General features: G+C 41.0%; 1 protein-coding gene across 1 annotated transcript in view; it reads right to left on the bottom strand.

The window, feature by feature from the left end:
- Positions 1–727: 727 nt before the first annotated feature.
- slain1a (SLAIN motif family, member 1a) overlaps positions 728–14436 on the bottom strand; it is a 127262-nt gene continuing 113553 nt past the window's right edge. The window contains exons 8-9 of the mRNA XM_043692680.1: positions 8096–8378; positions 728–3851 (exon numbers count right to left, since the gene is read on the bottom strand). Coding sequence (XP_043548615.1) covers positions 3776–3851; positions 8096–8378 — 359 coding nt within the window. The 3' untranslated portion in view covers positions 728–3775. The remainder of the gene's footprint in view (positions 3852–8095; positions 8379–14436) is intronic.

Genomic DNA, 14436 nt, shown 5'->3' with positions numbered 1-14436 from the left:
TTCCTCATCCCTAAAACTTCTCTGAACTATGGTACTATTTTTACTCACTGTGGTCATCTGCTTTTTCCTGTTGCTTGTCACATTCTTTTCTGTAAGCATTTTCCCATGTCTTTCACTTTTTTGCACAGGCTTTCCTTCAGCAAAGTTCAGTTCCTCGGTGCAACTTAAAGTCCTTCATTGACTGCTTTCCATTGCTACAGAGCTTCTCTTCACATTTGCCCCCACTTCTAGGGTCTCAGGGCTTTGTTTTAGGCTCTTTATGCTGTTTCTTCTTTTCCTGGGTGTCTGATCACTGCCACTACCCATTGGTAAGATCAGGTCAACACACTGATTGGAGGATTTGAGCAATAGGGAAAGGCTGAATAGGCTTGTGATTTTTCCCTCTGGAGCACCAGAGGCTGAGGGTTAACCGTACAGAAGCTTATAAAATCATGAGAGGCATGGGTAGGGTGAATAGCCAAGTTCTTTTCCCCCAGGATAGAGGAATCCAAAACTAGAGTGCATAGGTTTAAGGTGAGAGTGGAAATAGCTACCTGAGGAAGTGGTGGAGGTGGGTACAATTACAACATTTAAAAGCAATCTGGATGGGTATTTGAATAGGAAGAGTTTAGCGGGATATGGGCCAAATGCTGGCAAATGGGACTAATTTTATTTAGTATATCTGCTCAACATGGAAGAAATGAACCAATGGGTTTGTTTCTGTGCTGTATAACTCTATGACTCTGGTAGGTGAACAATTGCAGGCTTTATTAAACATAACTGTATACAAGAGATTGTAAGAGAGGACATCATCTGAAACCCTACAGACTCAGGTTCCAGTACCATTGTGATTTGACATCACTATGATTCAGCTCCTTTTGCTCAGTAGATATTCCTGGAGCAAAAGGTACAATTAACCTTTTTACACAACATGTCCCAAGGAACAATTCCAAGAACTGGAGGATTACAGAAAATAAATCATTGAACAGTGAAGACAAGTAACATTTGCAACATGATAAGTGTTTTATTTTCAGTGATTCAGACTCAAACTGCAAATGTCAAACAATGTTGGTAACAGCATCCTTTGTTGATCTTGGTCAAGTTAAGCTATCATTGGAAGTATAGCATAACCCATCCAAAAATGGAGGGAAAATAAAGTTTATTGCATAAAATCATCAATACATTCCTACATCAATTGGCAATAATGTATTATATTTTTAAGCAATATTCAATAAAATGCAAGAGTAACTGGCTTTATGTATTTGGCATTTCTATAATACCTTAATACAACATTATTACATGAATTTGTGTTTAAGTAGTCCTGTAAAACCTCTATAAAAATTAAGTTGCTGTGTGTCCATTTAAAAAGTGCACCTTGTTCTCAATACCAATATTAAGAAAACATTGCAAAACTATCACTTATTATTCTAAAAAAAATCATCTCAAACTGTCGCATACATGGTCATTGCTGGGTTTAAGTGCAATGTGCATTGTCATAAATCATAACTGACAGGACAAATAATTTATGCATAATAAATTAATGTTCAGAAAAACAAACAAATCAGACAGTGATGATGGTATTGTGAATTTCCTTACCCACAAATGCTACAAAACATAATAACTGTTAACTTTACTGGATGGCACGTGAAAAGCTGTTTGTAATTGACTTTCACGGACATGCTGACCCTTCAGGTCCTGTGCAAAACAGAAACAAAATATTGCTGCAGTGCTCAATACAATTGGCTCTACATCAAATTTGCAGACCAGATTTTCCATTAGTCAACAGTAATTTCACCCGAAATGCCTCTCAGAAAGTATACTTGTTTGACAAAACTGGAATAGACTAATTATTAAAAGCAAATCTACTGTCATTGTCAATAGTCCAGTACAGTAAAAAATATAATTTTGCAGGCATTGTTTAGATGGTTGGACACACTGTAAAATGTGTAGTTTGTATTTGTAATAAATAATTGTTAGTAGCATAATATAAATGCTTCCATTTACATCTGGTTGAAATATCTGAGAATGTTCTGACATAAAATTACTGCACCCAAATTAAGAATGCAACTGGCCATCTTGGGCATGAGCAATAAGTGTTGGTCTAGCTAATGATGCCCAAATCCCATGTACGATCTTAAAAACAAAACAAAACCATCACACCAAAGGAACTATTGAAAGAAATGAGAAGATTTTGACCAACATGGAAAGTAGAAGTTAATTGTTTACACCTCTTCCTACATGTTGCATTATGGAGGACCTGATCAGAAATAATGTACCTGGAAAAGAAGGGGGAAGAAAAGAAAAATGCTAGAAATAGCTTGAGCTATTATTCTCTTGCATTTAGTAGCCTTCTTCCACAATTGTGTTCAGTCCTCAGTAACGTTCTCTTTACCATAGTAGAATCTTCTTAGTAATGACAAAATTACAGTGCTTTATTGAAAGGGATTTCTGCGGTCAAAGATTAGAATCAGATCATTTTTAATGTTTAAAGGAATTAATTACACAAGACACTTGAAATGATATAAATTCCCCAGCACGAGATTAAGTCATTGTATTGTCGAGCCACAAAGACCAAATAGGTCAACTGGCTTGGCAACAGAAACACTACAACTGAAGTAAAAGCCTTCTGCTGATGCACTGGGAGTGACAGCATAGCGCACATGCAACATTAAACTTTGGGGAAGCGCATTGGCAAACAAATATCTAAATGGGATAGAAGAGCAGCGGGATCTACATGCATAGAATCAAAGGTCACTAAAATTAGCTTAACAAGTCCATATTAATGCAAAAAAAAAATTAGGCCTCTAAGCTCAGAGTGTAACATTTAATAATCACTAATAAATCTAGTAGGAAATGGAGAAGAAACGCCTCTACCCAGACAGTGGTTGGGATTGTGGAATAGTTCAGGTGTCTCGTACAGAGGTATTTAATGGGATGCTAGTGACACAAACTAGGGGAAAAAAAGACACAAATTACATTAGTTGAAGAATGGTGTGAGGTGGTAAATGTGTCTATAAACATTACCACAGACTTGTAGGACTGTCTTTTGTGTGCTTTAATTACTTTACATTATTATGTAAAGTATTGAAGAGTGGCTAGTATGTCCCTTACATTGAACTCTCCAGCCAGCTATCATAAATGAACAAGTACCAGCTGAGGAGAACAGATGATGTGTGTTGTTTATACTTAGATAGCATTTGCTAATTACTTCTGTCATGCACAAGGCAATTTCAGTTTATTATTTCAAACATGTGGCAATTTAGTGATTAAATTATATGTAACAGTATTGGAGCTTTCATAACCATTGCTTTTAGTTGAGGTATTACAGTTTGGCTCAACAAGTGTTGGTCTGTAGCATACACTCAATAGTTGACAGTTTTGTTCAAATACAATTCAATAAAAGCAAAGTTAATTTCATCTCCTAAAGGAAGAAAATCCCTTATGGCAAAATACTTTTTGTAATATTAGTAACTGTTTGAAACGTGAATAATGCAAAGCTAACATTAAACAAATTGAATCTGATCAAGAGGCACCTTGCACTGGAAGTATTGCATCTGCAAGTTTGAGATTATTACAATGCACGGGGCTAAGGTTTAAAAGTACAACATTACAACAGTTAGTTCGCTTAGTATTACTTATTAACAAAACTTGTGTAACTGTGTGCCTTGCCTAGACTTTAGAATTTTCACTGAAACCAACTGTAGATACAAACAACTTATAACATATCTAAACCCAGCCAGCTGGGCATCATTGTGTAAGAGCTCCACTGTTTAAACAGTCTCTGTGACAGTGAATGTTAGTAACAGCCATCCCTCCAGCTTCCATCTTTAAGAGAACTGAGTGCTGTAAGGGGCTTTGGGGGCTGAAGAAAACTGGAGAGAAAAGGAAAGACATAGCAGGTTAAATCACAGGCCACAAAGTTTTCATTCTCAAGTTAAAAATGCATATTATACATCTGTAGTTCCATTTTGGTTTGGATAAAACAGATTCCTATATTTAAAAAATAGTGCTGGAAATACCAAGCAAGTTTGGTAGCTTCTGTGGAGAAAGAAAAGACAGTTCAAGTTTTGAGTTGAATATGACTTTTCTTCAGAGCTTCTGGAATCAAAACTGCTGTCTGTGGGTCAAACCTTTACATGTTTTAACGCATTTCTGAGATTACAACACTTCATGATCTCTAAAGGGGCTGTGAAGCATTTTGGCAACCAAGGAAGAAACTATATAAATGCAAGATATTCTTTTCCTTCATGAAAATACTAAATTATGTTTATTTTCAGAAAAGAGGTAAAACAATATTATCCTTGTTGATGTACCATTGTCCAGAAATGGATGATGTTGGTGGATGCATTGTTAGTAGATGACCTTGCATTATTGGACGTTTGACAAAGTGATTTACATCTATATGAAAATTACAGAAGAAAATCATAAAAGTGCATAATATTCACTAATAGTGTGTACAGCCATTTCTCGTATAATATATTGTGTAACTTAGCCATACATCCATTAATGTCCAAACATAAATTACTGAAGCCAATTTGCTGACAATAAAAAAAAAGTTGCTTTCAGTACAGCATGATTCTTCTAATTGTACTCAACTTGTTGATTCAATGGTATAACATTTAATACTCGAAATAATGACATTTATGGAGACTCAAGACCAAATATAGTTTTTAGTTTAACTGGGGTTTAGTGGTTTAGTTCAGCGTGTAAGGACATAACTTAGCCACTATTTTAAAACAATAATTTAGTTCATATTTTTGTAATGTTATAAATTGCTATAACCACATTTATCACACAAATGCACATGAAACCCTGTTGCATAGCAATTATATCCTCCTACGTTGAAGTATTCCACTGGCAAGAGGCTATAATTATGTGGCAAATTGGCACAGGTAGTTCTCATTATAACTGAATTGAAAAAATTAATAGGAAGCGTATACAGACATAACATTCTTAACAGTTTAATTGCCAATCTACTTTGGAGTTTATTAGAAGGTGGTATACATACACATTGCACAATTGCGTTATACTTAAGGGTCAATAATATGTGGAGCTGGAGAGGCACGGCATTGGAGGAGAAAGAAAATCAACATTTCGGATCAGGACTAGAGAGGGGAAGGGAGCACATAAATAAATAGAGGGAGGGGGTCAGGCTGGGGGAAGGTAGGTGAGATGGTGATAGGTGGACATAGGTAAAGGGTAATTGTGATTGGTCAATAAGAAGGGTGGAGCAGATAGGTGAGAAGGAAGATGGACAGGTCAGGTCAAGTCAAGGAGGCAGGGAGGAGAGGGAGGGCTGGATATGGGATGAGGTTGGGGGTGGGGAGATTTTGAAGCTGGTGGACTCTCCGTTGAGGCCATTGGGCTGTAAACGCTCGAGGTGGAATATAAGGTAAAGTTCCTTCAGTTTGCATGTGACCTCATCTTGACAATGGAGGCAGCCTAGGATGGACATGTCGCCTGGGGGGTGGTGGGGTGGGAGTTGAAATGGCTGGCAACTGGAAGCTAATTGTTGATTGGAGCGTACAGAGTGCAGATGCTCTGCAAACCAGTCAGAGTCTGCACTTGGTCTCTTCAATTAGAGGAGACCACATCAGGAGCAATGGATGCAGTAGACCAGGTTAGAAGTGCAGGTGAATCTCTGTCAGGTTTGGAATGATTGTTTGGGGCCTTGGACGGAGGTGAGAGGGGAGGTGTAGGGAAAGGTGCCGGGTGTGGAGGAGCAGTTGGAGGGGAATGTGGATCTGATGAGGGAGTCGTGGAGTGAACAGTCCCTCTAGAAAGCAGATGGGGTCTGGAAGGAAATATCTTTAATGATGATGAATCTGACTGCAGGTGGTGAAAATGGCAGAGGATGATGCATTGGATTTGGAGTTGGTGAGGTGAAAGGTGAGGACCAGGGGACTCCATACTTTATCGTGGTTAATGGGAGAGGGTTTGAGGACAGAGGTGTGGGAAATGGAGGAGATGCAGTTGAAGGCATTATTAATTACAGTAGAGGGGAAATGACGGTCCTTGAAGTAGGAGGACATCTGGGATGTCCTGGAGTAGAATCCCTCATCCTGGGGAGCAGATACAGCAGAGGCAGAAGAATTGGGAGTATGGGATCACATTTTGGCAGGAGGGCAGGTGAAAGGAGGTGTAGTCGAGGTAGCTGTGGGAGTCAGTGGTTTTGAAATGGATGTTGGTGCTAAGTCAGTTAGCAGAGAGGGAGATGGAGTGGTTCATGAGAATTTGAGGTTGGGTTGAAGGTGTGGGTGAAGTTAATGAACAGTTTGAGCTTCTTGTGGGAGCAAGAGGCAGCGCCGATACAGTCATCAAGTTAGTATAGGAAAAAGTGAGGAATGGTGCTAGTGTAACTGCAGAAGAGGGACTGTTCCACATATCCCACAAAGAGGTAGGCATAGCTTATGTATGCTTCATTTTATAACTATTAAAATAATGACTGGCTGCTGAGGTATGGGACAAATGAAACCTAGTTTCATTTTGACTCAACTGCATTTAGTGATGCTGCAATTGCAGACAGTTCATTTTGTTCCCATGCACATTGGCAGTGTCTATTTTAAAGATATAGCCCACATAACTTTATATAGCACATAAGACAAAAGACATAAGAGTGGAAGTAAGGCCATTCTGCCCATCAAATCCACTCCGCCATTTAATCATGGTTGATGGGCGTTTCAACTCCACTTACCTGCACTTTTCCCTGTGGCCCTTAATTCCTTGCGAGATCAAGAACTTATCAATCTCTGTTTTGAAGATATTTAACATCCTGGCCTCCAATGCGCTCCGTGACAATGAATTCCACAGGCCCACCACTCTCTGGCTGAAGAAATATCTCTTCATTTCAGTTTTAAATTGACCCCCTCTAATTCTAAGGCTATGCCCACAGGTCCTAGTCTCCCTGCCTAATGGAAACAATTTCCCAGCATCCACCCTTTCTAAGCCATGCATTATCTTTACTTCATCTCCTTTCGTTCACTTCCCCCATCCCTGTTAATATGTTTAATCCCTTACTAATTACATGCTTAGTGTTAATTATCACTAATATACTTACCACTGTATTGTTACATTCCAATCTTATTCATCATAAACCCATAGTCAACACCAGTCATTTGATATTACTGTTCCTCCTCGATTTCCAATCATAGGAGAGACCTACGTAAGTTAGTAAAACCTGCACCTCACTCCATACGGTATATGTTGTATGTTTTGTGGAAATTGATTGATTAGTTGGTCATGTAATTGGTTAATCATGAATATTTGATCAAACCTGGCATCTGATTACCACTAATCACTTCCAATTTCTGCCTAGAACTGAAATAAAAATAGATAAATGTGAACTTGCCTCCACATTAAAATCATTATCATAGAAGAAATCAAACCCTGGTCCCTGGAGCTGTGAGGCAGCAGTGCTAACCACTGAGCCACTATGCCACCCTACACTATATATACACAATAGTACTATATCTTCATTTAGAAAAACTACGCAGACACTCGGTGGTTAGCACTGCTGCCTCACAATGCCAGGGACCCAGCTTCTATTCCACCTTCAGGAACTGTCTGTGTTTACATATGCTCCCATGCCTGCGTGGGTTTCCACCAGGTGCTCCGGTTTCCACCTACAGTCCAAAGATGTCAACATTACGTGGATTGACTTTGCTAAATTGCTCATTGTATTCAGAGCTGTGTAAGTTAGGTGCATTATAATGGGAAATGCCGGGTTACAGGGATAGGGTAAGGGGATGGTTCTGGGTGGGATACTCTTTGGAGGATTGGTGTGGACTCATTGGGCTGAATGCCTGTTTCCACACTGTAATGATTCCTTTCTTTAAAAAAAAGAAATTCCATTAAGCTCTGTATAGAGTCTGAAACACATTCATGGAGCAGGGATTAAGCTTCATCAGTTTTCAAAACACACAATAAATGGGATTGCTTTCTCAAGATGCAACAGAGAAAAGTTAAGCTACACTCAAGTCTCTGATTTGCATCCATCTCTGGACAAGATAAAACAACAAGGCACTATCACTGGCACTGTCAAGTATAGAAAATTCCTAGAAATAAATAAAAGCACTTATTCCACAGATTAAAAAGTACTGCTTAAAACATGACTCACCTTCGGACAGGTTGTGCTAATTTGCTTCTGGGTATTCCACTACCTCCGATAGCAGATGTCGGTCTGGGAAGGCCACTCCGACCTGGTATCCCCGTGTTACTGGGCCTATTTGGTAAAGGGATACCAGTACTCGAAATGGAATGCAAACTGACAGACGTATGGATCCCATTTGTATTATTAACAGTTGGGCTCACATAAGCTGTAGCCTTAGGTGGCTGCCTGACCGACAATGGAAAATGGCTGACACTGTTGACTCGGTGTTGTAGCTTATTGAGAGAAGGACCTAGAGAGAAAGTAAAGATTCAAATTATTCATATAGGATGTTTATTTACTTCCCCTGTTGGATTTGTGACCTTCAGTTAGAGCATTTGTAAGAATGCTTGCATGTTGCACGCAACTGCATTTATCTCTAAACTAAAATGTGCTTCAGCAGACAGCAATAATAGTTATATTTTGTACACGTTTGCAGCATTATCCTGTTAGCTTACGCTGCACTGTTTCAAGGCATCATCTCAGCTAAACCAAGCAAACACTGTTTGTGAACTTCCATCATTCAGTTCCTTTATTGTCACAGTACTAGAAGGATCAAAAATTCAAAATAATTACACAGCAACTCTTGGCTGATTTAAACAGAATGTGAAGTTGATTTAATTCAATTGTAGTACATTGTATACCATTTGCAATGATCTAAACTATAGGAATGCTGAATACTAGAAAATTATCCTTTTAATTTGCTATTGTTTTGGTTAAAATGAATCACAGTCCAACACAACAAAATTGTCAATAGAAACAAGTGACCATGCAGTATCATTTGATGGCACAATGTAACAAGGGCCCAACTTCCTGGAATTCCTTCTCTAAACAATTGTTCCCTAATGATGTCCAGAAGGTTCTTAATTTTTCTCAACGTTTCATGTCCTTTTCCAAACTTGTTTCACAATTTGTGAATGCTCACTCTTGCAAAGCATTCAAACTTCTCTCTGCACATCACGAATTGCTATGGAAAGCTAAATTACTATAATATTCCCCCTATTACAGCACAAATTTGATAAATATTACAGCAACTCAGTTACAAGTTTCAAATGTGGGATTAAGAAAGTGAAATTGTGTATGACTAGCAATTGTGTCACACATTTGCTCCTTGTACAAGCTTGGGAAGGTGACATAGTTGGAATATTACAGGACTAGTAATCCAGGCTAACATGCTGAACACAGGGGATTGAATCACACTATAGCAGACAGCGAAATTCAATAAAAATCTGGAATAAAAAGCTAGTCTAATGGTAGCCATGTAGCTAGTATTGAATATTGTAAATTCCCATCTGGTTCAAAAATGTCCTTTAGGGGAAGGAAGTCACCCACCTTTACCTGGTCTGACTTACATGCAATTCAGGATCAACCGCAATGCGACTCTTAATAGGCTCTTAACTGCCCTCTAGACAATGAGGGTAAGTCAATAGATGATGTTCAGTCAGCAATGCACACATCCATGAATGAATAAACAAAATAATAAATTCCTTTGTTACCCTTAAATGTGTGGCAGCTGATCTACTTGTTAATCATTGGGTGGTAACCGTATTCAGTCGGGTCTAATTCAGGACCTACATGTATATGTAAGTATGCATATACTGCAGCAGGCTGAAAGAAGGCTGAACTATTGGGATAGAAGTGCGTGGTGCTGGAAAAGCACAGCAGGTCAGGTAGCATCCAAGGAGCAGGAAAATTGATGTTTTGGGCAAAAGCCCTTCATCAGGAATAAGGCCAGGATGGGGATGGAGAGTTAAATGGGAGGATGTGGGGTTGGGGGAAGTTAGCTGAGAGGTGCAATAGGTGGATGGAGGTGGGGGTAATGGTGAGAGGTCAGAAGGGAGAGTAGAGTGGATAGGTGGGAGGAGTTGGAAGGTTGGAACTGGGATAAGGTGGGGGGAGGGAAAATGAGGAAACTGGTGAAATCCACATTGATGGCATGCAGTTGGAGGGTCCTGAGGCAGAAGATGAGGCATTCTTCCTCCAGGTGTCTGGTGGTTAGGGAGTGGCGGTAGAGGAGCCCCAAGACCTGCATGTCCTTGGCGGAGTGGGAGGGGGAGTTGAAGTGTTCTACCACAGAGCGGTGGGGTTGGTTGGTGTGGGTATCCCAGAGATGTTCTCTGAACTGCTCTGTGAGTAGGCTCAGAACTATTGGAAGTGCCCAATGTGTAATTTGTATCTCTTTAAATAAAATCCAGCAAGCAAAACAAAATTTGAATTCAGTGTTCGATGAAACAGCCTGGCTGTACAGAGTTTTGACAAACTGATAAAGACTAAAATAAAGAAAATAAGAGTCAGCCTCTATCGGCAGATCAGATATTGTCAACATGTGCTTCTCCCTCTTTTGGAACAATGCAATCGACTACACCGCTGTTCTGAGAGCTGAGCTAGTTTTATTTGGCATTGGCAAATCAGCCGATTCTGCCAGGGGGGGGGGGGGTTTGGGAAGTGAACTTCATTTGGATTGGATGCTTGACAAGCACTGTTGGAGGTGCCCATGGTATTACTGTGTTGCCATGGAGATAGATAGGGTGAGAATCATCCTCCAATAGGAGAACTACTCTACTTTAAAGCAAAATTCCTGCTCTCAGTGCATCAGAGAGAAAATACCAAAAGATTGTCATCTCCTTAAATCTTTGCAAGGTATACTTCTGCATTAACCAGATTATCTTCCACAATTGCTGCCAGCTACAATATGATCTGACCACAGAATTGAAGCCCTCTTCCCTTACCTCTCTATTTATTGGATGGAATGAGTTGATTTGATTTATTATTGTCACATGTACCAAGGTACAGTGAATAGATTTGTCTTGTGTGCAGTACAGGCAGGTCATATCATACAAAGTGCATTTGGGTAATAGAACAGAGTGAAGAATACAATGTTACGGCTACAGAGAAGGTGCACAGAGAGCGAGATCAACCATTAAATTAAAATTTGAGAGGTCCCTTCAAGTCTAACAATAATGGGTAAGAAGCTCTTCAATCTACTCAAGCGTATATACAAGGTTTTATATTTTCTGCCTGATGGAAGAGGGTGCAAGAGAGTATAACCAGGGTGGGAGGGGTCGTCAATGATGTGGGCTGCTTTTCTGGGGCAGTGGGGAGTACAGATGGAATCAATGGATGGAAGGCTAGTTTGTGAGATGGACTGGACTATGTGCACAACTTTTTGTAGTTTCTTGCAGTCTTGAGAAGAGCAGTTGTCAAACCATGTTGTGATGCATTCAGACAGAATGCTTTGTATGATGCATCTATAAAAATTGGTAAGAGTGCTTGTGGACAAGCCAAATTTCCTTAGCGTCCTGAGGAAGTAGAGACATTGTTGTGCTTTCTTGACCAGTGCATTGGCATGGGTGGACCAGGACAGATTGTTGGTGATCATCATTCCCAGCAGCGTGGCATTTTCAACCATCTCTGGGCTATGGCTAAGCTGTCTAAGCCGCTGGATTCAGGTGATAGTCTCCACACAGGCGTGGGTTCGTCTCCCACCGCTGCCTAATGTGCGTGATTTTTGAGGGCAGCACCATGGCTCAGTGGCTAGCACTGCTGCCTTACAGCACTAGGGACCGGGGTTCATTCCCCGCCTTGGGCAACTGTCTGTGTGAAGTTTGCACATTCTCCCAGTGTCTGTGTGGATTTCCTCTGAGTGCTGTGGTTTCCTCCCACAGTCCAAAGATGTGCAGGTTAGGTGAATTGGCCATGCTAAATTGCCCGTAGAGTTAGGTGCATTAGTCAGAGGTAAAGATAAAATGTAGGGTAGGGGAATGGTCTGGGTGGGTTGCTCTTCGGAGGGTCGGTGTGGACTTGTTGGGCCGAAGGGCCTGTTTCCACACTGTAGGGAATCTAATCTAATCTCCACCTCAGCACCATTGATGCAGACTGGGCTGTGCCCTCCACTCTGCTTCCTGAAGTCAATAACCAGCTCCTTCATTTTGTTGACATTGATGGAGAAATTGTCATCTTTACACCATGCCACTAAGCGCTCCATTTCTTTCCCGTATTCTGTCTCATCATTGGTTGAAATCCACCCTACAACAGTGGTGTCGTTGCCAAACTTGTAAATGGAGTTGGAGCAGAATTTGGCCATAGTCATGTGTGTATAAGGAGTATAGTAGGGGGCTGAACATGCAGCCTTGCAGGGCACCGACGTTGATGATTATGGTGGGGAAAGTTTATTTGCCTATTCTTACTGATAGCGGTCTGTGGATCTGGAAGTTGAGGAACCATTTACGGGGGCCGGAGACCTAGGTCTCAAAGCTTAGAGATGAATTTGTTTGGAGTATCAGGGGTTGACGGCAGAACTTCAATCAATACATAGGAGCCTGACATAGGTATCCTTGTTATACAGATGCTCCAGGAATGAGGATAGGGTCAAGGAGATGGCACCTGCTGTTGACCTGTTGAGCCTGTACAAGAACTGCAAAGGATCAAGGCAATTTGGTAGGCTGAAGCTGGTGTGAGCTATGACAAACCTCTTGAAGCTCTTCATAGTCTTCCCTCCATGCCTTCTTATTTCACTTCTATACCACCTTTTCAAACAACTGCCTTGTGCTCACAGCTTATGGCGCAAATGCAGAAGATGCAATACCTGTTCACTCTCTTTCTCTCACACAAACCCTATTTCCTTAAGAGAGATGGGTACATTCTTCAAGATAGAACAGTACATTTGTTTGTCATCATGTAAGCTTCTCTATGCTAGGGACACCAAATGCAGGTCAGTTGCCTATTTTGCCAAGTACCTCTGATCTGAGCACTCTTAGACTTGTCATTTCAATATTCCAGGTGAAAGTGAGGACTGCAGATGCTGGAGATCAGAGTCGAGATTAGAGTGGTGCTAGAAAAGCACAGCAGGTTAGGCAGCATCCGAGGAGCAGGAAAAAAAAATGTTTCGGGCAAAAGGCCTTCATCAGGAATGAGGCTGGGAGCCCCGGGGGTGGAGAGATAAATCTCCCAGGCTCCCAGCCTCATTCCTGATGAAGGCCTTTTATTCCTGATGAATAAACTAGTACATCTAGTACATATACAATTTATACTTTAATATCCAGAATTAACAGTAAGCACCCCCACAGAGAACGTTAAATGTAGAAAAGACAAATCAGATTACTCCACAAACATTGCACAATCCCTCCCCAACACTGACACCAAATCTGTACAAATATTGTTAATTTACAAAAGACTGCAATTCTCACTATTGACGATCCAGCTTGAGAAACCACTCACAAGCCATTCCATCAATGGCTACTCATGACCAGGTAGCTTCTCATGAGGCTGTGCTTCTTGGAATTCTAAGGCTGCACCCCAGCACTTACTCAAGCACAATGCCAAAAGCCAAGGAAATCAGCTAGATTTTACTGAACTGACACTTTTTCAAGCTCTCATGTTTCTCAGCTACATGAAGCAAATACTGCTTGTGCACTTCCTTCATTCTCAATCACTGCTGCACTGAACCATCAATGGCTCTCAGACCTTCCTACAAATTGTGACTGCATCAGACAGCTCTCAGGGCTTCTTCTAATCCCTGACTGCAACTTCAGGCTGCACCTAATGACTCCCGGGACTGAGCTCTAACTGCCTGAAGGCTGTTTCAGGAAGACCTTTTCAGTATGGAGTCTCGTATCCTGCTACAGAACACTCCTAATCACATGCAGTCCTGCAAGGATCCTGTGGCTGGAATTTGTTTTCCACTGCCACCATCCGCTGCAACTACCTAAAAAAAACAAGACGTGGAACCCTGGGCTGAACATATACAACCTACCCTACTTTGTACAAGTGCCAGAACCTTCTAGGGTATGATATGAGTTGTAGCCTTCAGCATCTGCCTTTAAATTTCAAGTTTCTTAATGCCTTGCGCCTGCATCCCATCCTTCACTCTGCTGTCATGTTTCCAATCTAACATATGCCATGACTGGGAATTTTACCTGCTTCTCCAGTTTTTCCACCATCTAACCCCTCCCTTGTGTCACTTGAATTCATTTTTCCCATGTTTGAGTGTACTGTTAATTTCAGTCTCTGGAGTAGTGGTGCTGGAAGAGCACAGCAGTTCAGGCAGCATCGGAGGAGCAGTAAAATCGATGTTTCGGGCAAAAGCCCTTCATCAGGAATAAAAGCAGAGAGCCTGAAGGGTGGAGAGATAAGCTAGAGGAGGGTGGGGGTGGGAAGAAAGTAGCATAGAGTACAATAGGTGAGAAGGGGGAGGGGATGAAGGTGATAGGTCAAGGAGGAGGGTGGAGTGGATAGCTGGAAAAGAAGATAGGCAGGTAGGACAAGTCATGGGGACAGTGCTGAGCTGAAAGTTTGGAACTAGGGTGAGGTGG

The sequence above is a fragment of the Chiloscyllium plagiosum genome, chromosome 6 (assembly GCF_004010195.1).
Source record: "Chiloscyllium plagiosum isolate BGI_BamShark_2017 chromosome 6, ASM401019v2, whole genome shotgun sequence".
In the NCBI taxonomy this organism is placed as follows: Eukaryota; Metazoa; Chordata; class Chondrichthyes; order Orectolobiformes; family Hemiscylliidae; genus Chiloscyllium; species Chiloscyllium plagiosum.
Note: the sequence above shows the minus strand (reverse complement) of the source record. Positions and strands in the feature narration are given on the sequence as shown.